We start from the raw sequence: 22,621 nt of genomic DNA, 5'->3' as shown, positions 1-22,621 counted from the left end.
ATTTGGGGCTTTCCTGGAACTGTGCGCTGGCGTACATTTGATTAACTGCATTTACTTTAAGCGCTATCTGATTCCTAACATTTGCTACAGTATCTTTTTAATTAAGAGAATCATCCATTAGGCATGGAAAAGTCAACCAATTAGGCTTTCCTCGTCAGTTCCCGTGATGTGGGAAGCCTGCTTACTCATTATCGAGGCCTGTTGATGTGATACTAAACACTCTTACTCTGTAGTTACGGCAGCGGCGGCGGCGGCAATTATGAAATCTTCTTTTTTTGCCCGTTAATGAAGCGCGCTTTATAATCAGCAATTTATGGTGTTTTAGATGTTTTGTAGATTGAATTTCACAGCCGAGAGACTTCAAACAGCTCTAATGGAATGCGATTATGAGAAAGTCTCCTCCCAAAAGATTGGAGCAGTACAATCGCTCATCGATTTATTAACTTTTCGGTGAGTTGGAACAATAGTCCCACTTCCATACTGTACAAATGTATTGGAGATAGTGTCGTTACGCAACATTTCGATCGAGCGGGACAGCTCAGTTCGCATCTGCTCCACTGTGCAGATGGGGATAGCGGATTGGTGGCGTGGAACGGGCCAAAGAAGGAAAACACGACGCAAAATAAAGAAGCGTCACAAACGTTGTATTCTTATCTCCCTCGTAATCAGACCAGCTAGTTTTGAAATGTGGCTCTAGAATACAGGGTGTACTACTGCGACCGGTACTCCAGCAAAAGCGCAAGTGGTGGAAAATTACAGATGAGATATTTTGGAACCCTTTACAATGGAAATGCTCAATAGAAAATAGAAAAACCGTACTTAACCAAACTGCACTGCCCTAGTCTAGCAAAAGCGTGTTGAAAAGTCCAACGTGACACACCTGATATTTTGGGATGCTTTGCAATGAGAACACAAAAAAGAGAAAAGAAAAACAGGCACTGAAGCGAATTCAACTCTACTACAACCTGTACACTGATAAAAGTGTACTGAAAAGTGGGAGGGTGCACGGCAAATATTTTGAACGCTGAAAAAGATATTTTGGGAACTAGTGATGAAAGGCAGGGGGGGGGGGGGGGGGGGGGAACGTACCAAACTGGTCTTATTTGTACAGCTTGGTTTAAAAAAAAAAAAACCTGGGACTCAGGCTCTTTCTTGCGATAGATAAACGGAAATGGTTGTCCCATCGCCCAGCGACAATTTTGGGTGACGAATTGCGTTAATAATTGATTTTAAGTTTGACTATACATTCCTTTCAGCTCGCCTGGTACCGGTCTTGGATGGAGGATTTCCCCGATCCGATCTGATCTTAACATATTAGGTCGAACTTAACGTAGAAATGTTCTCAACTGACTGGAGGCTAGCCACCGAAACGTGATCGCAAATTCCCAGATCCCAAACCGCAGCCCACACAGGGATCAGGCACCAGACGGGAGTTTAAGAAGGCTTTTAGTGAGGACTGAATTGCAGCTAGCGCTCCCCACCCCTGCCGATGATTGGTTCCTCACTATTTGATCTGCCGTGTATTGTTCTGCAACAAAAGGTTCACAGTTTGCAAGGCGGATGCAGCTGTTCTGTCCCGTCCCTAATAAATAAAATCTGTTCCCCGCCCTCACCAACTCGCCCGCAATCTTGATAAGATAAGCTCTATGTGACTACCTGCGCCGGGCGTCTGTTTGACAGGTGCAAGAGGAAGCTGATGGAGATAATCCGAGAATAAGTTGAATGCGAGTGCAGATACGAGATGAGGCGCAGGGATAGATGGCTGCATGAAAAAGATGGATGACCGAATATATTCCCATGTATCACAGTGTGACTGCGAGATTACGATCATCACAAGCAATAGACTGCCAAGGTCAGCAAGAAATATAAATCCTCCCATTTTTTCTTCTCCGTATGATGAAGGAAATATTTAATGCATACCCATTGCCTTCTTTATTTAACAGTTTGCAACCAATTTACTCATTTTCTCTCACGAGCGTGAAATAAAACTCAAGATGTTGAACCAGTCGCGATGATCCAAACAGAAATGCAAAAAGTTGCGTTAAAGACGATGAACTCGTTGAACGAGTCAACGCCAGTCACTCTGGTGTCTTCATCTTTTAATGCACTGATACGTTTGGAGGAGGAAATGGTCCCCGCATGCAAATTTGTAAATGATTCACAATGTTCCAGGTGTGTTCATTTGCATGGCCGCCCGATGTTATCTGCACTTCGATGTTAGCACACAGAAACAGAACTTGTAGTCTTCACCTAGCTAGACTATAGACTTTAGGTTAACATAATGCATGAGCGGGTCAACTGGACTTTTATTCAGGTAAAAATAATATATAACAACAATAATAGAAATATAAATAATAATAGTAATATTAGGCGGCACGGTGGACGACTGGTTAGAGCGTTTGCCTCACAGTTCTGAAGACCGGGGTTCAATCCCTGGCCCCGCCTATGTGGAGTTTGCATGTTCTCCCCGTGCCTGCGTGGGTTTTCTCCGGGCACTCTGGTTTCCTCCCACATCCCAACAACATGCATGGTAGTTTAATTGAGAACTCTAAATTGCCTGTCGTTGTGAATGTGAGTGCGAATGGTTGTTTGTTTGTATGTGCCCTGCAATTGCCTGGCAACCAGTTCAGGGTGCCCGATGATAACTGGGATTGGCTCCAGCACGCCTGCGAGCCTAGCGAGGAGAAGCGGCTCCGAGAATGGATGGATGGATGGCTTCATTTTGACTAAAGGAACATATTCCCGCTGTCCAATTAGAGAAAAATAGAACGTTTTAGGGATGCTGGGCTTCCTTAAAAATGTTAAAAAAAAAATGTTTCAACCCATCCAGATTTCTGACACGCCCATCGTGTGTAACCTCAAAATGAGTGCACAAACAACAAAGAACGGTGAATTTCAAGGCTGGCTGTAAATTATGGAGCATGGAGTTTTCCTGTGACTTCTGAATATCATTGAAATCCATTGGAAAATAAAGCACACTTTAAGTATGAAAATAGCTCACGTAGCAGGTGTGTTGTCGGCCAGTCAGGACTTGCGCACCGCTCCGTGTAACACACTAAACTTTGAAGGAGACCATATTTTTTTCTGTATGAAATAAATCCAATAAAAGTATTTTGCTTTCACGGGCCACATAAAATGAGTGGCAGGCCTGATCTGGCCCCCGGGCCTTAGGTTTTACACATATGCTTTATACTAAAACTATATTGGTGTCTAATCATAAAACAGTATGATGTTTCCCAAATCGTCCATATCCTGTTGAATTGTTTTCTCTAAAAATACGGATGCTAGCTTGCATGCAATATTTAATTTAGAGTGGATGTATTCTGTCCAACAATACACTATCGGATTTTCTATTGATAGTAAGTCCTTCAAGCAGCGGTTAACCCCCCAGGGGAGTTTTTAAACTGTTTGACCTGAGCAAATACATTTTAAAAAAAATAAATATGAAAGCTCATAAAGTCAGCATATTCTGCTCCCTGACGGTCCGAAGCGTCTGTGTTTCTGCCTGACCCTGCACTTTGAAAAAAAAAAAAAAAAAAAGGTAAGGAGGCGCTTTGTTTTATCAATAAGACCTTATTTCCACGGCTGGTCACCACCCCGGCGAACCAATCAATGGGTGCACGCTCCGCTATCGCTGGTAGAGAAATGAAAAATAAACCCCAGATAATCCCTCAGTTAAAAGGTTACTCGGGGCGATAAAAGCTATTTTGTTAATTTATTTACTCTCTGCAGCCGAGAGATAAAGAAAAGGAACAATTAGGGGAATTCTAGGTGAGAGATTTTCAAAGGGCAATGACATTGGGTTAATATTTTATAAGGTCTGATTGGCGGAGACCTGCAGAGGCCTTTTGTTTACACACGGAATGATTCACTCGTTTGTTTGTCGGCCGAGCGAGCAGCGGAAATGGAATAAATATCTTCATGCCTACCTTTTAGGCACGTCAAACAAAAGCCCAGATAAAAGGTTAATAGCTTAATCAGAACCACTGGAAAATAATATTACCATCTCTGTTGACATAATCGGGTTGGATTCCGAAAGACGGGAGTGCGGCAGACGTGTGCAACAAAATCCACTGAAGGTGGCGCGCTCACTCGGGCTCAACATTATCGATTGATTTATAACCGATCGTAATCACTGCATTAGCGGCGTTCTGCGTAATGAGATCTCAGTCACCGGTTCCGTCCCCTTTTGCGATATTCTACGCCTATCACTTCCTGTAAACCGGGGTGAGAACGTGAATGCAATTATCGAGGCTTTTATTGCGTTGGGGCGTTGAAATTGGACTCGTGTCGGGCCCCGTGTAATCCGATTGCCCGCCGCGGCGTAGTGTGTCAGCCAGTATCGGGTTCCCGGCGACGGCTGGGTCAACATGAGGCTGAGCCATTAAAGCGGGTCCGGTTCAGGGAAAGTTCAGCGTTATTTTCTTTTGGCGACGGCAAAAACAAAACAAAGAAATAGATACGTCGCATATTTGCTGCCGGGGCCTATTTGGGTTGCTTAATTGAAGCCAGCAGAGATGCGAGGCCCTCAAATATCCTTAGCAGCTCAAATGTAAATAAAGCCTGGATTCCTTTGTTTCACAAGTGACCTCCCCATTTTCAATATTGTCCCTATTTCCGCGCACAATTTATACCAGCCGAAAGTGAGAAAGGGGCTGTAAAAATAAAGTGAAAGATTTAGCTTGTTTCCTGACCGGTCCTTCAACCTTTTGCTGCAGCGGCCCACAAAGCGCAATGGAAAGAGAGAGCACAACGTGTCTGAATGCCGCAGATCTTGACGCTAATCCAGTGATACCTTAAAGTGCGCTCCCATTGAAATGACTAATACATTTAATTTTACAACTACTGACTACTGCTACTGAAATACAGTGGTGTATATTTATAATTTACTCCTATAAGTAAAAAAAAACAAACAAAAAAAACGCTTTTTTTAGACCACAATTTGATACACTGTCGCCACCATGTTTTAGCGTGCGCAAAGCATTCTGGGAATGATGACGTTGCTGCTCTCTGCGGAGCTAAGCTAGCCACTTGCGAACAACTTTTATCGTCAGCGACAACTTCGTCAAGTTTTATGCGCCCCTTTTGGAGGCGATTTCCAATCAGGACGGAATGCAAAAAAAGGAGGTAAGCATTCATAGCTTTCCCAAAGAGAGAAAGTTGAGGAAACGGTGGGAGCATGCGGTCCGAAGAGTTGAGCTGCCCAAAGATCCGCGGCTGTGTTCTCGTCACTTCGGCCCAGATTCTTTCTTTTTTATTATTTCCTCACAAGGAGCCTAAACGGCCGCGCGTGACAAAAAGACGCGCAAGACAGGAGGCAGGCGCTGGCCACGTCGCTTGATCAGTAGCTACAAATACGCCACCGAATATGAGTTTCTTCACACCCGTCATCTTCATCCTCATTTCTTGTGTCTTCCTCACTCGCCGCATTTCCCTGATCACACTCTGGCTCGAACTGAAATGGCTGAACAGCGTTCATCGCTGCCAGGGGCTACTGCTAAAAACTCCGGGCGTCGGGCACATCCCCATTTGACGTCACTACCCAGAACGCACCGCGACGAAAAAACAATGACGGCCTATGTTGAAATTACGATTTGTAAAAATATATAAATCCGGAAATGATTATCGAAAGTTGTTTCTTATTGTTATGCTACTCAAGTCGAAAGAGATCATATCTACCAAACATGTCACTGCAAGCGGAGTTCACCTTAAGGGCCATCTCACTGGCGGAGACGTCGCCCAGACTGCCGAGACTGATCGGGCATCCGGGAGACTAAAATATTGCTTGCGCTCTCACCAGGAAGATGATACAGTATATTCTTTAAATTAATATGTAAAGTATATTATGCGTGTTTGCGTTTGTGTGTTTTAAAATACGAAGATGGAATGTTAATATTGATTGATTGCGTACAGAGAGGAGACATTGGTTTCCGCGCGTAATTTTTAATGCGGACAAACTCGCCTAATAACAGCTCACAAATCATTTACACATTTAGCGTAATTTTATTTGGGATTTCAATTTTGGCTTTTCACAATTATACAAACCTAATTGAAGAAAATACGAGTAATGTGCGGCAGGCTCGGTGCTTGACGCGCGCAAATGCAGTTCGTAGCTTCGGAACTCTCAAGTACCGGGGCGACGTTGTCCCGAAGTTTTGTCGGCGGCCGTCTGCGCTCACCCGGACAATCCTCTATAATGACGAAAATGTTTTCTCCTCCATAAACTCCAAAATATTAGGGCAGTCGTTCTGATATTTTCAAAAGTTGAAGCTGGCATTAGTAGAAATGTCCGTTATGTAACTTGATTGCAGTTTGGTGACATTAAGAAGAGAAGAAATACTCAACACGCAAATGATGAAGCCTTGCCGTTTGGGGATGGGCATGTTTTGCCACCACGTGTATTTTATTTCGGCTAATTGTGGCAGATTCTGAAACTGCAAATTAAATTGGTCGTTTAACCATAAGCGATACTAGCTTGTCTTGTTTCGGTTGTTTTGTAACTGCAATATGATTTTTGTAGTAACACTTCGAAGTTTCTTCATTTTATGTTTATATGTTAACCACACTGTATATATGACTAACATAATCTTTCAGTGGCTCAAACTTTTGCTCGATTGGTCTAATATAACAAGATTAATATACTGACTGAAGCAATGTTTTTATTCTTCTTTCTAACTTTTTTTTTGTTGACATGATGATAAACTGCTTGATTGTAAATGATTGTAAATGTAATGAATCCAGCAAGCCAATTTATTCCGTAATATAAAACCACAACAGTATGAAGATGCGTGCTGTTTATTGTACAACAACAGTAAACACTGGAACCGATATAAAAAAAAATACAAACTATTTAATTTAGACTGAGGCAACAAGTTGTCTGTGAACACTGAAAAACGTATATTGGTATTTAATTTTTTTTCTAAAATACTTTTGTTATGTTTTTTTTTTTTTTCTAAAATCGGATTAATCTAAAAAAAAAAAAATGTGTTTTTTCTTATTTTTGTAGTTTGTTATTGGATAGTAACAATGTGTACTTAAATTCCTTTTTTGTTAACAATTTGTCGACATTTCTGATCAAAGTCGGCAATAATCGGGTTAAAGCTCATTCCTAGAAAAATGTTCTGAAAATCCCAAGCATGCGTTCAGTTTTTCTTTCTCTGTTCTGCAATAATGGCCTAGTTTGGGGCCTTTTTCTGTGCCGAGCTATTTAGGGAAGTCAGCATCTGCTCCTTGATAAATAGCCTGGCGCTTTTGTTGGTGGAAGCCAGGTTGAGTTCCTCTGCGGACGCACTGTGTTAGTTAGCTTGACCGTCGCAGATGTGCCGGTGCCATGTTACACATCGCCCACAGCACAAGTACAACATTTGTGCTACTTTCACTGGCAGCTTGTATGCGTACAAGCTGACGAACCACTTTTACTTCACCGTTTTTTCATACTAGAGTCCGCATCCTTTAACATCACTTTTTTTTTTTTTTGTCCATTTGAGGAGCTTTTTTTGCTTTTTGTATTGTTGGCAAAAAGCCTTTTAGCCGTCACGTAGCCTCCATTGAGGTCTTTCATAAATAATTCAGCCAGAGTACGAGCGAAAGTGATGACAGCAAAACTGTCCGCCGATCGCTCCCTCTCCTCCGATCAAAGAGGCATATAGAAATAGGAATTACATTTGCAGACATTCCCAGGTTGAGCGGGCACTTGTCCCCCCCCCTCCCCCCCCGCCCCCCCTCACTTTCTGCCCTCCTCTCACTTTCACTCCCTCGCCACTTCGCTCGCTTGTATAGTTTTTTTTCCCGCCCCCTTCAAAAGGTTCGTCGAGGGTCGGCTTTTAGTCCTCTGGAGCCGCGCCGTGAGAGTCAGCACATTCAGACAGACAGAGCGAGCGAGCCGCACTCTATTAGCAGGCGGCGAGGTAAGTAAACCTCACAAGACACGGCTGAATAAACTCCACTATTAAGGCCGTTTGCTGCGGATGCTGCCTGTGGGAAATGCAAGGAGATGGGCTGGAAGGCAAACGACCACAATGCTTGATCAAAGCGCTGCATTCAGCCACAAGTGTTCATTTCAAAATATATATAGCACATCACTGTCACTTAAACAGGTTTGATGGAAAAGGCCGATTCCTGTCAACATTTTTTTGGTGGCAGAACAAAGGTCGCACTTTTATGGCAATAGTGTTCAAATTAGTATATTTGCCTTTTTTCAGACTGAGTACTTACGTTTGAATACTCATTGATACCGAGTACTCCAGCCATCCATTTTCTGTAACGCTTCTCCTCACGCGGGTCGCGGGCGTGCTGGAGCCTATCCCAGATGTCATCGGGCAGGAGGTGTGGTACACCCTGAACTGGTTGCCAGCCAATCGCAGGGCACATACAAACAAACAAACAACCATTCGCACTCACAGTCACACCTACGGGCAATTTAGAGTCTCCAATTTATGCATGTTTTTGGGATGTGGGAGGAAACCGGAGTGCCCGGAGAAAAGCCACGCAGGCACGGGGAGAACATGCAAACTCCACTCAGGCGGGGCCGGGGATTTGAACCCGGGTCCTCAGAGCTGCGAGGCAGACCCTCTAACCAGTCGCCCACCGTGCCGCCAATATAGAAACTAATAAAAGATAATGAAAGTGGCATAAAGATGCATGGACTCATCTGCACGACCACCTGCAAATTAGTTCAGCACGGAAAAAGTGTTTCCATCTCAAAATGTCACTTTAAAGGCGGCACTGATCACAGTTTGGGCTCATAACAATTAACGCAAGCTCTTATCAGCACATTATATTGTAAAATGCAAAACACAAACAGAATATTAACACCATTAACACGACTAGAATGAATACGAGTGACAATACGGTCAGAAGGAAAATTAAAGTGACAATAGCATTTCATGCGACTGATGACTACAAACAGACGCCCCCTTCCAAACCAAAACACAATTGAGACACAACAGTCCAATATTTTGTTGGACCGCACTTCCTATCATGCTGTCTTCTAATTTTCTCGTTAGCACAAGAACAAACATTTATCTCCCAGTGGAGGATGTAATTGTGGTTTCTAGTGGAACACAATACATCACATTTGACCGTTGCACTCTTATTAACAGAAAAGTAATTCATTTGAATGAGGGTGCTGCTCAGGGGTGGGCGGAGAACCTCGGGCCAACGCCATCCCACAATTTGATTTCCAGTCTTGTTTTGTCTGTGTAAAATGTTGTTCTGGTTTTGACTGATCTTAAACAAGAACCCCAGCTCATTTTGGACAGGATTTAGTAGCCTGATAACGCTCAGACTATTGTATGCCAAATAATTTATGACGCCAATATGTCACCGGTGTCAAGTCGACCATAATTTATATTCAGCAGAGACACCCGAGTATACCTTTATAGACTCTTTGCCCTCTTATAATATGTTTTTCTCACCCTGTAGGCTTGTCTGTGTAAGTATAAGCCAGCAAAGTAGCTATTGATTGCAACTCGGAGCTGTATTAAAAGGCCAATGAATGAGATGTGTGGAAAGTCAGCTTGGTATCTGCTTCCAAGGCCTTTTTCCCCCTCCTCAGTCAGGTGACTGGGTCATTTATCACGGCTGGATCTGTGCCCCTCGCTCGCTGTAATAAAACTCCCCCTCGTCGGAGTGGTCCAACAGGTCTGAATCACTCTGTCACACCACCTTCCAGCGATGGCATGCATTAAATCAAGCAAGCGGAACACTTTCTAAGGCAGCCATTGCCTTTTAATTTCCTGAAGAAGCTTAAAATATCATTCATTACCGCAACTACACATATTTGGTTTTTAAAAGTCTCATAAATCAATAGTGGCCTGACTGCAATAATTATAACAAGTTAACGTGTAATTTCCAGACTGACGCGGGCTGAGGATTTTAGCATATGCAAACGAGGCAATTCAAATAGTGCGGGGGATATTAATGCGCAGGAACAGGTAACGAGGTACGGCCTATGAATTATGCATCAAAAAGTGGTTGATCTTCAATAAAAGGAAATGAATTCAGCATGTAATCTAATTAGTTATGGAAGTCTATTATGTTGAGCTGCAGAAAGCAACTGTCCTTGAAAGGGAATTTATTTACAGTGCGTGTTAGCTGGTTGCGGAACGCTCCAAATGTTAACAGCGGCCGTCGCCGTTGCCGTAACCCCCCCCCCAACCCACACCCCTCACACCCCCCTCCACTGCCCCGCGCTCTCTCATCCGTCCGCCTGCCTCTTGTCTTTCCTTTCAGCTCCAGACCCGGTCGGCCCCCGAAGAGGACCCAGAGTGTGACTTCGCCCGACAACCCTCACATCATGCCCCACACGGTCCCCGGTCTCATGTCCCCTGGCATGATCCCACCCACAGGTAGGCTTGGATTCCCACTCGGTCTTGGACAAGCAAAAAATGCCATTTACATAAATTGTATTTGGAATAATTTGTTCTAGAGTCCAAACTGTCACATTATAAAACCCTCCTTGAACACTCAACTTGAATAATCAAATGAGGTGAAGTCATATTATTCTTTTTTTTTTAACATAAACAGTCACACAAGTCTAAAATGTAATCAAGCACTAACGTAATGTAATGCATACGTTTTAATCACAAGTGACACATATTGCGGTCGCAGCTAGCATGACAAGCTAATGTAATAGTTTACATCTTCACTCAGTCCTCCAAACAGCACAAATAGATGGACTCAAATGCAGTTGTACAACTTGAAATTTGACCAAAAATACATTTGTACCTGGTGAGACCGAAGTTCAGTGAAGAGATGAAGAAGGGGTTAACGCCATTGTTTTGTCAACAAGGGGTGTTAAGAAAAGTAAAAAAAAAAAAAAAAAAAACTCTAGTAGTAAGAGTTTTCACTTAAGAAAGTTAGATTTTGTTGTTGTTTTTTGTAATTTTAAGAAAGTTACATTTCTTGTGATAACTAGGATGTTGATAACAAATTGCCATGCATGAGGCATCAAACCTTTTGATCACAAACGACAATATCGTGTGAGGCAACTAACCAGTTGTTTGCTGACAGAAATCGACATCTCCACTCAAAGCGCACAGGTGGACTCAGCACACCGCTCACATGTTGACGTTTGCCCAAATGGATGTCTCTTCAATACCTCGGCATACCCGACAATACCTTACTTTGCTTGGCATCGAAGCCTCAACTCTACTGTTTGGCTTTTTCTTTGACTTGTCGCAAAACTCCTTGGTAGAAAAACAGGAGCAAGCAGTAGGAAGTAAGCTCTCACTTGTTATCGACGTTTCTTGTTGTATTTAAGTTACAATATTAACTGCAATTAGCACATTGTTACCCTTGTGTGACAAATAAGAATGTTATAAATTAGCACACGGGATGTATAAAACACTACCTTTTGATCACAAGTAATGAGCCTATGGGAGCTAACCAATAGGTGGCTAAACGTGATAAGCTAACGTAGCAGTCTACGTCTTCACTCAGTACTCCTTCTTGTCAAACTGAAGATCCAAATCAAAGTATTTTGTACACAAAAATGGGGTCAAACGCCGGCTTCAGACGAGATTCATATCAAGCCAAAAGGAACTAGTACAAACCTGTTTCACAACTGACACACACATGACAGCTAGCCAGGCGGCGGTGGCTAGCTCCAAACTAACGTGCCAGTCGAAATCTTCACTCAGATGAACTTCATTCAGCATCACCTCCCCCTGTCGGATCTGCGTTGGCTGAATCCGAGTCTGTAGTCTTCTCTTACAATCGTCGTAGCAAATATAATGACGATTCAAACGCCTACATTTTCTTTTTTTTTTTTTTTTTTTTTTACTTTGGGGCATATTTTTCGCCCAAATGTGGGTCAAATTCCAGATACGTACGTCCTTTGGGGTGTCGGAACTTGGAGGTACCACTGTATTCCCTGCCCGGGGGCTCCCCGCAGCTCGTTCTCGAAATGGCAGCAGGTCCGAAGTGACACATGAAGCCCCCCGCCACCAGACACCCGCCGCTCACTCGTTCACCAAAAACAGGTCGTCTGCTCGAGCCCCTGTGGAAAAAAAACAACAACAAAGGGAAGGTTGAATAAATTGGAGTGGAGATCTTTTCTCTCAGATTATTCCGGTAGATGTTGCATTTGTTGCCTGGAGTGCATTCTAATTAGCGCGATTAAATCCACTCCACTGCTATATGTACATAGGCGCCGGTTGACGCTAAAGCAAGCTTATCGCCACAAGAATCAACAGCAAGCGTTCGGGCCCTGACGCCCCCTCAGGCCGAGTCTTATTGCGACGAACGCTTTTGTTCTATTTGTAGCTGGGTTCATTGTGACTACTTTGATGTTGGTGGCTTTAAGAGCTCTCATTTGCATATTGTTGTGCTCTCCTTCTTGACACGTCTAACAATGTTATACCGTTTTCAGCGCTCACTCGGTGTAAATGATATTTACTGAAGTGCTTCATGCTGAATACACACAAAACAACACTGCTAGTTTTCTACGACAATGTCAGTTAGATCTCGGGGTCTCCCTTCAGTTTTTGAGTGTAACGCCAAATCTAAGGTCACACTCAATCGGTTCCAGGAGGAAGAAATCAACTGTACAGCTATAAACCACTGTATAAGGTAAAAAAGAAAAATACAAAACACTTCCTCTCGTTTTATAACAAGTCTTTTACAGTAAGTGTTGCTGTAAAGTCAAAGAAAAAGCAAAACACGCAGTAACTGTAGTAACTGTATGAATGTTTTTGGAGGTACGCTGAGGAGTCGCGTAGCATCATGCAAAAAGACGGTTTGTGCGACTCTTCTTAAAATTCAGAACCTTTTTTTTTACTTTTCGGCCAGCTGTATGTACGCGTGGACAAACAGATTTGACAGGGAACGCCCACCTTTTCGGGTTTTCCCATCCACAATGCGTGTCTGGCATGAAGGTGCGTAAATGACCGACTTAGATGGACGGGAAAATGCGCACAGCCAGACAAGCGCGTTGCTGCGTGTCTTATTTTAACTTAAGCACATGGGAGGATATGGCCCTAAATGTCAAACGACATGAGCAGACATTTTAGAAAGCACCCATCCATTTCCTGGACCGCTCATCCTCACGAGGGTCGCGGGCTGCTGGAGCCTATCCCAGCTATCTTCGGTACACCCTGAACCGGTCTCCAGCCAATCGCAGGGTTTTAGAAACTAGTGTGACTACAATATTGACTTGGTAATACACAGCTCAAGTTTTTGTCAGATGTCATTTGAAGACGTCAGAGATGAGCTAATTTGCTATGCTAGCAATGCCAAAATAATGTCTCACGTTATCGACATTTTTTGGGTTTACCGTTTTTATTTGTTTTCATCCCCAAAATATTTTTCTTTGTTTTTTGTTAATAGAAATAAATACTAAAGAAATCCCAAAATGTTGAAAATCCATACTTTTCAGCAAAGACGGCGAAGATGTATTTTAGTGAAACAAAAAAATGACTTTTCGCTCTTTTTCGCTGATTGTCGGAGAAAAGTTCTGTGCTTCCTCTGGTGTCATTATTTCATATAATCCTATTTTATTATATCCTGTGTCGCCACTGTGCAATGAACATCATCTTTCACCAAATTTTGTTCATGTTTTTATCTTAAATTAATCTAAAAAAAATCCAAATAATATTGATGTCTTGAAAATAAACAAATCTGTACTTTTTCATCAGTTGTCTGGAAAAACTCATTTGTTTTTTGGGGGGGTATTAAGTTTTTTTAATTTTGATGTATTTTGTTCATTGTGATAAAGCAAAAGCACAACAGTCCTGACATAAATGCTTTTCATTAGATTGCAACAATATAGTTTACTAACATTTTGTCATCACTTTTTTGATTTCCTGGGAGGAATCAGCTGCGTTTATAGTTATGTTTCCTTTTTTTCCCCCTTCATAATATGCTAATTATCATCATCGGGCACCAAAAATCATGAATCTCCAAATATTGTCTTGTTTATCCTTTTTTTTTCTTTTCACACAAAAGTACAAAAACTAAATACTGCACAACATTTGCAGTTGCATGAATTTATTAGACAGTGGAAATAAAAAGAAAAAGTTTTTTCTCTTGTTTTTTTGATCGTCTGCAAGGAATCTGCTGGCTCATTGTCGAAACCAACTCAGCTTCGCAAATATGATTCCTCGTCTAACAAAGGGTTTCTGATAAAATTACAACACATTGTTACTTTAACAGACTTGTCGTTATCTCTTCTTTGCTGTAATGTAATCCCAAAAGTGTTTTTTTTTTTTTTTTTTGTCCTGGAGTCAAGAAATCATTGTCTGTGAGGTGTTTGAAACCCAATATGAAGCACAATTCACCACAATCGCTTGCTTTGAACGCATAGGGCGAGGTCGGCGGCTATCTGCAGAAAGCGAAACTTAAAGGCCGACACGAGCGCGCAGGAGGACAATGATGAGAAAGAGTCGTGTTATTTAGAGGAACAGAGAAGCCTTTTCAGAGCGTCCCCTTTAAAGCCCAGAGGGAAGCTCTGATCTTGACATTTAGTCGGGATATTCCGAGGCCGCTGATAAAGTAATTGAGGTTTTCGCTCTTCTCATAACCGTCACGCGGCGGCCCATACGAACTGTGCTCGGACGCAACTTTTGCCATCCGACGCTCGCTGCTTTTATAATTGAACCGTTTTGATGATAGCATTAGGCGTTAAATGTCAGGGGAAGTTACCGATTTTGACAGTCGCCTAATTGGATATAATTGACCACACGTAAGTTAGCATGTAAGCAGGCGGCTAATTGACGTCATTGTCACGTCCAGAGCGCGCTGATTGATGGTAAAATGGTGGCGCTGAGGAAGTGTCTTAAATAGTTATCATGTCACATCATATTACTTCATTTTACACTGCAGCTAGCGGCCGCGCACGTATCGATGGCGGGCCGGCGGCTTCATCAAAGACGTGATTAACGCAGAATTCGCGAGCAAAGCATCATCGTTATGATTATTAACAGACATGCAGCAAAGTTTAATCGACACCGGAAACTTTGGCCAGATCTGATGTGACCATTTTCAGCAACATCAGCTGAAAATGTTCTGTCCATTTCCAATAAGGCATTGTCACGAATGTCTCCTGACAGAATGCCTCCAAAGTTTTTAGAAATAATCTGCCCACGCCAAGGAACATTAGCTACCGAGCTGGTTTACTGCTGCTCTAATAGATACGCACATCCTTGTATCTTGTACGTATTGTATGTCTTGTATATGAAGTGTGTGACGATGTCAAGCAACATTTAGTAGTCGTAAATAGAAGCTGTTTTCTCAAGGTCACCAAGTAAGGATTTTTACCTTCCTTTTAACAAAGCTAATATCTGCATAGCTGGAATGTTCCCATACGTCTGTCTGTGTCACACATGAGCCTCACCTATCCTGCTTTTTGGCATTCTTAATTTTCATACAGAAATACAGAAATAGTTGTTCATCACTGTGAAATATGAGAACAGCAAAACAATCTACCGAACCTTTTATAACAAGTGATCTTGTTTCCACTGCTCCTTCTTTTGGATTAAGTGTTGCAAAGCAAGATGTTGTTTTTTGTTTGTTTTTTTTATTTTTAGGTACGCTAATTTCAACAGATTAGTAGACGTGGTTAACATGACCTTTGAGGCACTAGTTAGCTAGCATGCTAGCTATTATGTTTTGCTAAATTCCTGGAAGACAACATTTCATTCATACCTGTGAGAAAATGTCGTCCACAAACCCGATGATGGAAGTTTGTTTCGAAGTCTGTCCCTTTAAAAGTGGCCATTACGACACCAGGCCGTCGCACGATTTTACTATTTACGACAGAGATAAAGTGGAAGAAAATGGACAGATGGAACTATTGATGACATCGACTCCATTTTTCAGTGAATTGTTTTTGATTTGATTGGAAGGAAATAGAAGAAAAAAACTAAACCTTTTGGCTTGTGTATGGCATTGCCCCAAACAGACGTTTTTCAAGGCTTTAGACGTGTTTTTGTCATTGTTTCAGTTGAGGTCAGTGGTGGGCAATCACTGTTCTGTCACCTGGAAATATTGTGCCGTCTATTGTTTACAATCATGATGAAAGGGCCTGTATTCCCTTAATATCTCAAATGTGTTAGAAAGCTTTATTTTAGTCCCATAAATCCTGTTGAAACAGCATTTTACAAAGTCTTTTTTAAACAGGATCATGGTGCCGTGTGAGCTGCTGCAGGAGGCCAGTCCCACCTAAATCAGCATACCTCAAATTTGTCAAATCTGTTTTACTTTCTCCCAAACAAGCCCCAATGCACTGTGGTGTTTATGACTCATTCCTCTGCAAATATTGTATTTCTTTGCTGCCGGTAAACACACAGATCGCGTCGGATTAAAATCAACGCCTACACTGTTGTGCAGGTTTCCTTCACACGCTAACAAGAGCAGCAAAGCGCGTGTTGAAACACATTGTTAACATATGTATGTGTGCCCTTGACACGGTTTCCATCTCAAAAAAGGAGGACATCTTCATATGCTTAGCATCCCCTTTAAGCAAATACTCCCATACGTACGTGTGTGAAAGCGCACGTGTAAGTGTATGCACGTGCCCGAGGGACTTTTTCAGGGGGCTGATGCATTACAGGCAGATTGGCCCCCGCCCCCAGCCCAACGTTCCCAACTTCCCAAATGGGATTATTTGCCGTGGCCTGACACCACACGGAGATGACATCTCCTTTAAAGTGGAGAGAGGACCTCCGCTCGCACTCGGCCACGGCTCGAGCAGCAGAAGCTTCAGTGTAATTCATTTACGTGCCGGCGGCGAGTTTGCCATTAGAGAAATGAATACCACCGACAGTATACATCCTGCTGCAAGCTTCGCTGATAAAATAACAAAACAGTGGAGCACATTGTTTTCCCCACTAGAAGTTAAAGTAATCGTTACCAGAGTCCAAATGTACAGGCATAAAGTAACAGTTAAGTTTGAAGTTGTTAACTGTTTTACAAGTGTCTAAATAAGTTAAACCCTGGTAAAAGTAAAACGGGGGGGGGGGGGGGGGGGAACAAAAAACTACTGTCTTTAATAACGTGTCACAAATTTCCCTTACACATCGCGTTTTTGTTACTGTCAAAAGGATTCTTACATTTGATGTCTCAAATTGAAGCCCAGAAAATGGTACTTAATCCATAAATCCGCCATTCAAAGGTCTTAAAAATTGCCTTTGTAAATCTTCGCAAAGTTCTTGACAAAGTTGTCGTTACAAAACCTTATAGTCTGTGATATAATATCCAGTCCATTTCCCTCAGTCATTATGGTTATATTTAGTGGAAGTGAGGTCTTAAATTTGATGGAAGTTGCCTTAAAAATGTTAACATGGCTTCCTTAAACCTGCAGATACCCTGTCTTAAAACTTTGATGATCAGTACAGGCCATGTTTTAAGTACGAACAATTTAGCATTTTTAACTGTCATACGAGTGTAAAAGTGTGTAAAACAATGAAACACTAAGCCTTGAATTTGAGGACAAGATGTAGGGCATCGCCTAATAATTTGCGTCAAATGTCAAAACAATGAAACAGTGTATCCTAAGTTTGATTATCAAGACACAACGCGGATAGTGACGCTGGAGTCTTTCCTTTGAGTATGTGTGTTATCCATTCCGGGAGCTAGACGACCTCCGGAATTTTCCCGCTTGGGAATAACGTAGATTGAAAAAAAATACTCTCCGTGGTCAAATTGTCATCTTCATAAAACCTTTAATGACTGATTGATTATTTTTAGGAACAATCAATTGGTTACCACTGTCCTGCCTAGAACTCATGTGGCTGAGGAGTTTCATTTGAACAAAACTAGTGCTTTCCACCATTTTGAGGCATCTTGGGGTCAGTGAACTTTGTTGATGTGAGTTGAGGAGTTTCATTTGACCGAAACTAGTGCTTTGCCACCATTTTGTGGCATCTTGGTGTCAAGGAACTGTGTTGACATGAGTTGAGGACTTTCATTTTGGCAGACATTTTCACCCCAAAACTTTTTTTTTTTATCTGCTCAATTGATTGCAGACTTTCACTATTTGCAGTAGAGCTCGGTCCGTTTGTCTCACGAATAGCGGGGGTTCTCTGTACAGTCGTTAATATTTGGACGTCGGTCACACATGACTTCAGTTTGAAATCCGAAGTTTTGTGCAATGTTAGAGGTGTACTTTCAGAAAATATTTGGTTTGTGTTTGATTGCCGGCGCGTTCTTCTTTTATTTCATAATCCCGTCGGGCTCATCCCGCCCGTGCGCTTGTACGGTCGGAATAAGTTTGCCCTTGTGACGTACAATTAGCATGTCGGCGGCGTCGAGAGCGGCTCGCCCTAATCCGCCGCCACTTCAAGCGGCTTAGATCCGCCTAGTTCTTTATTTTCGTTTCTTTGTGTTGCTTGCTGCTCCTCCTCTAAAGTTGGCGGCTTGTCATAAGGTTAGCAAGCGCTGTATTGATAGTAAATGTATCGTGATGCCATGTAGCGCAGTTCAAGTGGGCGCAGCACACCTGAAATTCTTCCCGCTTGTGTCGTTATTGTGCTGCCGCCTGCATGCGTAATCTGTTTGGGTGTTTTAATTTGTGCCCGTGGTGCACTCTTTAACAAAGCCAAAACTTTAATTTGGTTAAAAAGAAGAATTCATCTTTTGTGCAGTGATGCGAAGATAATCTGATTTTAATTCAATTATGCGAGTTAGTTGCAGAGGGCACAGGCATCGGGGTGTTTGTCGTAAGAATGTTCTGACATTGGCGCAGGTATGGGGCAGCTAGCATGTTAATTAATGATGAAGATCCTGACAATATGCGGAGGCATGACAGCGTTAAGCCAGTCGGCTGCTGCTTCCTTTGCATATTAATAGATCCTTCATTATTATTTAATATGACAGCTGCTCCGAGGGCTACCGTCAGACCTTGTCTCTGTTATTTGCTGTTTGGTGCTCCCCGTGTGACACTGCCACGCTAGTCTCCATTAATTCTTTGACGGGTTCTGCTTTTTTTGGGGGGGTTTGATTTTGCGCTCCCAACGATTCGTACCTGTTTCTATACCAGCGTCTGAATCTAAAGGTGACTTTGTGAGACTATACGAGGCGGGATTGTTTTGTTTGCATGGTAATGAATGCAGATTAGCGACCGAGTGGAATGTTGACGTTTCAGACTTCCTGCCGTTTAATTGACTTCCTTGTCTTCCTCATTACGCCCGTCGCGTCGGGCCGTGGGGTCGGACAATATGACAATTGATCTGTTGGAAAGAAACACTTAGCAAAAATAAAGGTTTTAGATTTATGCGGCAAATCGTTTAGGCAAAGACAAAGTGGTGGGCGGAGCCTCCTTTGATACCTTGGCCCACCGATCAAAAACATCGGCTCCATAGCTTCTTTTGCAGGGATTTAGAGTAATCCATTGGTCGATACACTAATAATAACAGAAAACGTCAATTTTCTGATCTTGCAATGTTGACTACCAAAACTCAAGTACAACATGACTGAACGGTGTACACATTCCAGTGTACATTGTTCTAGAATGTTAGGGGGGGGGGAAATGAAGCGCTCCCTCAATTGTGAGTCTAAATAATATACAATTCTGACATATTTATCACGACACCAAGCACAATAACAAACACAAACGCACACACACACCTTTTTGTTTTAGCTTTAGATCATGTTGGCCATTGCAGAGCTAATCCAAAAACAAACTTGTCTGAGGCCATTTGTCAGATTGCTACCAAGTTTGACCCATGGCTACCAACAGACAAAATGCAGATTTCAAGTTTTTGTTGTAACATGTAGATTAGGTGGAGTGTGGCAAGACAAGTTTGCCTTTCTAAAAACAAACCAACTAATAAATCCTTTGTCCTTTGCTTTGCAGTAACCTCTTGTTTTTCTTTTAACTCTTTTTGCCAATTTCCAGCCCTAATGCAAAAACAAACTTTGTCCAATTTGGAAGCATGTATAGTAGATGGCTGAACAAAGCTGAATTGTAAGAATGTTGAGTTTTTGTCGTAATGTGTCGGCACCGCAATTGCAACAAAGATTGGCCTTCGCCATTGTGTCATTCAAGAAACTCAGAAACGTGCCAACCCACCGACAGTTTGTTCACAATTGTTTCAGTGATGCCCTCTACTAACTTAAATCTACATCAAAACTCACAGATGTCTTTCAAAATATTTACATCTTTACGTACAAGTTGGCATTTTGAGGTCTTTTGGGCCATTTCCAGGCCCAGTGGTTCAATGAATCCTCATTGACAATATGTCAGATTGTACAAAATGTTAACCACCGATACGAGACACATGGACAATGCTAAATCGCAAACATTCTCAGTTTTTGTGTGTAAGAGGAGCTTTTCAACAATGATCGTCTGCTTGCCAGTTTTGCATCCAATTGCCTAAACTCCATTCGAGGAGCTCAAATCGCAACCTGAATTTCTTTCGGTGGGTTATTGCCTCAGCCTGCGGCCGACTGTTCACAATCCTTTCAGTGCACTACTAACAGAAATGAATAATTGTCTAAACTTCACTGCTCCAGCCGACTTCCATGGGCTTTGACGGATGTGGGTAAGAAAAGCTTTGTTGTCACTTGCTGTCTCTTAGTAATCCCCCCCCCCAAAAAAAACTCTCAAATGTTGAGGACACACAGGCTGCAGTACACCAAAAGCACGTCCAAAGCTGCGGGTGGGGGCACGGCGAGGTGTTCCCCGCACCTGATTTGTGCGGTGAATTTATCACACAAACAGCCGCCGAGGTGATTTCAATATTTATTTTGCAGTCTGTTCTGCATACGTCTCATTTGGGAAACAGTTGACTCTTGGCCATTATACACAAATGAAGGCTGACCTTCAGACCGGGCAGAGGCCACATTCATTATGTGCACAAGTATCACCTTCTTATGGGCCCGTGACTTTTTTCCGACTGACGCCTTTTGCATATGGAACAGCCGCCGGCTAACGAGAGGGCCATCGCTGACATGATGTATACAGCGCGTCAATATGGTCCTGATGTATTTTAAGATGCAAACAAGCCTCTAAATTATATGCGCAGAGTGACTCTTACCATCTGCCTATCAGCTGAGAAGAAGAGCATCTTCTGTTCGATTCCCGCCTCTTCCCGTGCGTGCTAATGGCCGCTCCTGAGCGTGACAGCGCAGCGGTGATAAAGGCAAAGACAAAGCTGCATATCAAGTATAAGTAGTTAAAGGGCAGGTGATATACTCTATTGTGGATCTGAGTGATACCACTAATAGGCGCTTTCCTTTTGTATTTCTTTGTGTGTGTGTCTTTTCTCAACTATTTGTCTTTGATGTTGTTGGCGAGGAGAATCCAGTGGAATCTCCCGGGAACGCGCGTGCAGTACACGCGGGCCCGGAAGAGCTCCAGCGCTATTTGTCCCGCTGCTGGAAACAGAGGCCTCATGAATAAAGATTTCAAGTCACGTTCGATACAACCAGAAGCCCCGAAAGTGCCGCAATGACAAGCCCGATGCTTTACGATCTCTGCAGTGCGCTCGGCCGGCATATGTGTGTCTATTATCTCGCGCATACTAGATCATATCCAGTCCATTTTGTTTGAGGGGTCTGGGCATGCTCCTCCTCTATGAGCGAAGATTGGAAGATGACTTATTGAGGAAAATCCGTATTTAGGTTCAGAAAATAATTGTGTGTATTGTGCAACCTGGAGCCGTTGGTCCACCTCCATATTGTTGAATTTCAACGGAATTTTGTTTCGATTAAAGACACATTTACAAAACATCTATTAACTGTGATATCATAAATACAGTTTTAACTTGCACAAAGTGTAAAAACAATCACCACTTAATTATTTTTAAAGCAATATATTTTGAGTAGGGTGTCGAAGATGGACCTGATTGTTTAAACGTTCTATTGTCATGGAACAAAATACATAAAATGACCTTTTAAAACAAGCAATAAAACATCAGTGTCCATTATTTTTTTGTTTGTTTTTTCTTCTTTTAAACCAACTGCTTGCCGGCTAGAATTAGGCAATTTTCTTAACATTCTTGTCACAGACTTGAACCACAATAAAATGTCAACGCAATATCACATAACCTAAAATCAGTGTGAGAGAAAACATTAGCGTATGCTGTTTTTACGGTTTCAAGTTGCTAGCAAGCTAGTTAGCCCATTAGCTGACGAGTAATGTTTTTTTTTTTAATGTCTATTTGGAAGAAACAGTCATTGCAGCCACATAGCTAGCTAAAACATGATTTTCAATAACTAGTTAACTAACATTTATTTGAAGCACAAAACTAACTTACATGTTTTTAAGTGCACATTTTTAGGGGTTGGGATTTGTTGTAGCCAGCTGGCTAAGCAACTTATATTTGTATGAGAACCAATAACGCACTAGCTAATTGTCAGAATATTTGAGAGTGTGATATCAAAGCATAACTCAAACAATCTGCAGTGTTAAACAAACAAACAAATGCTTACATCATATGTCGTTATTATAACGGCCTCCCTTCTCCTTGAAGGCACAAATATTTCAATATGGAGGGCAAGGCACCACGGGGTGGATGTAGCCTTCATCACAATCATATGATACCGTCATCATGACAGCCTGCTGTGAAGATATCCTCTGTCACCACATGAAAAAGCACGCACATGCCTATTCCCTATGGAGGAGGAAATTATTCATTGTTCTACTCTTTCAAAAGTCCTCTTTTTTTTTCATCCATTT

General features: G+C 42.3%; 1 protein-coding gene across 6 annotated transcripts in view; it reads left to right on the top strand.

Annotated features, from left to right (window-relative positions):
* dachd (dachshund d) overlaps positions 1-22,621 on the top strand; it is a 140,319-nt gene that overhangs the window by 59,930 nt on the left and 57,768 nt on the right. For all 6 annotated transcript variants that reach the window (XM_061791878.1, XM_061791874.1, XM_061791875.1 and 3 more), the window contains exon 2: positions 10,234-10,349. In XM_061791878.1, coding sequence (XP_061647862.1) covers positions 10,234-10,349 — 116 coding nt within the window. The remainder of the gene's footprint in view (positions 1-10,233; positions 10,350-22,621) is intronic.

The sequence above is a fragment of the Phyllopteryx taeniolatus genome, chromosome 12 (genome assembly GCF_024500385.1).
Source record: "Phyllopteryx taeniolatus isolate TA_2022b chromosome 12, UOR_Ptae_1.2, whole genome shotgun sequence".
Classification (NCBI taxonomy): domain Eukaryota; kingdom Metazoa; phylum Chordata; class Actinopteri; order Syngnathiformes; family Syngnathidae; genus Phyllopteryx; species Phyllopteryx taeniolatus.
Note: the sequence above shows the minus strand (reverse complement) of the source record. Positions and strands in the feature narration are given on the sequence as shown.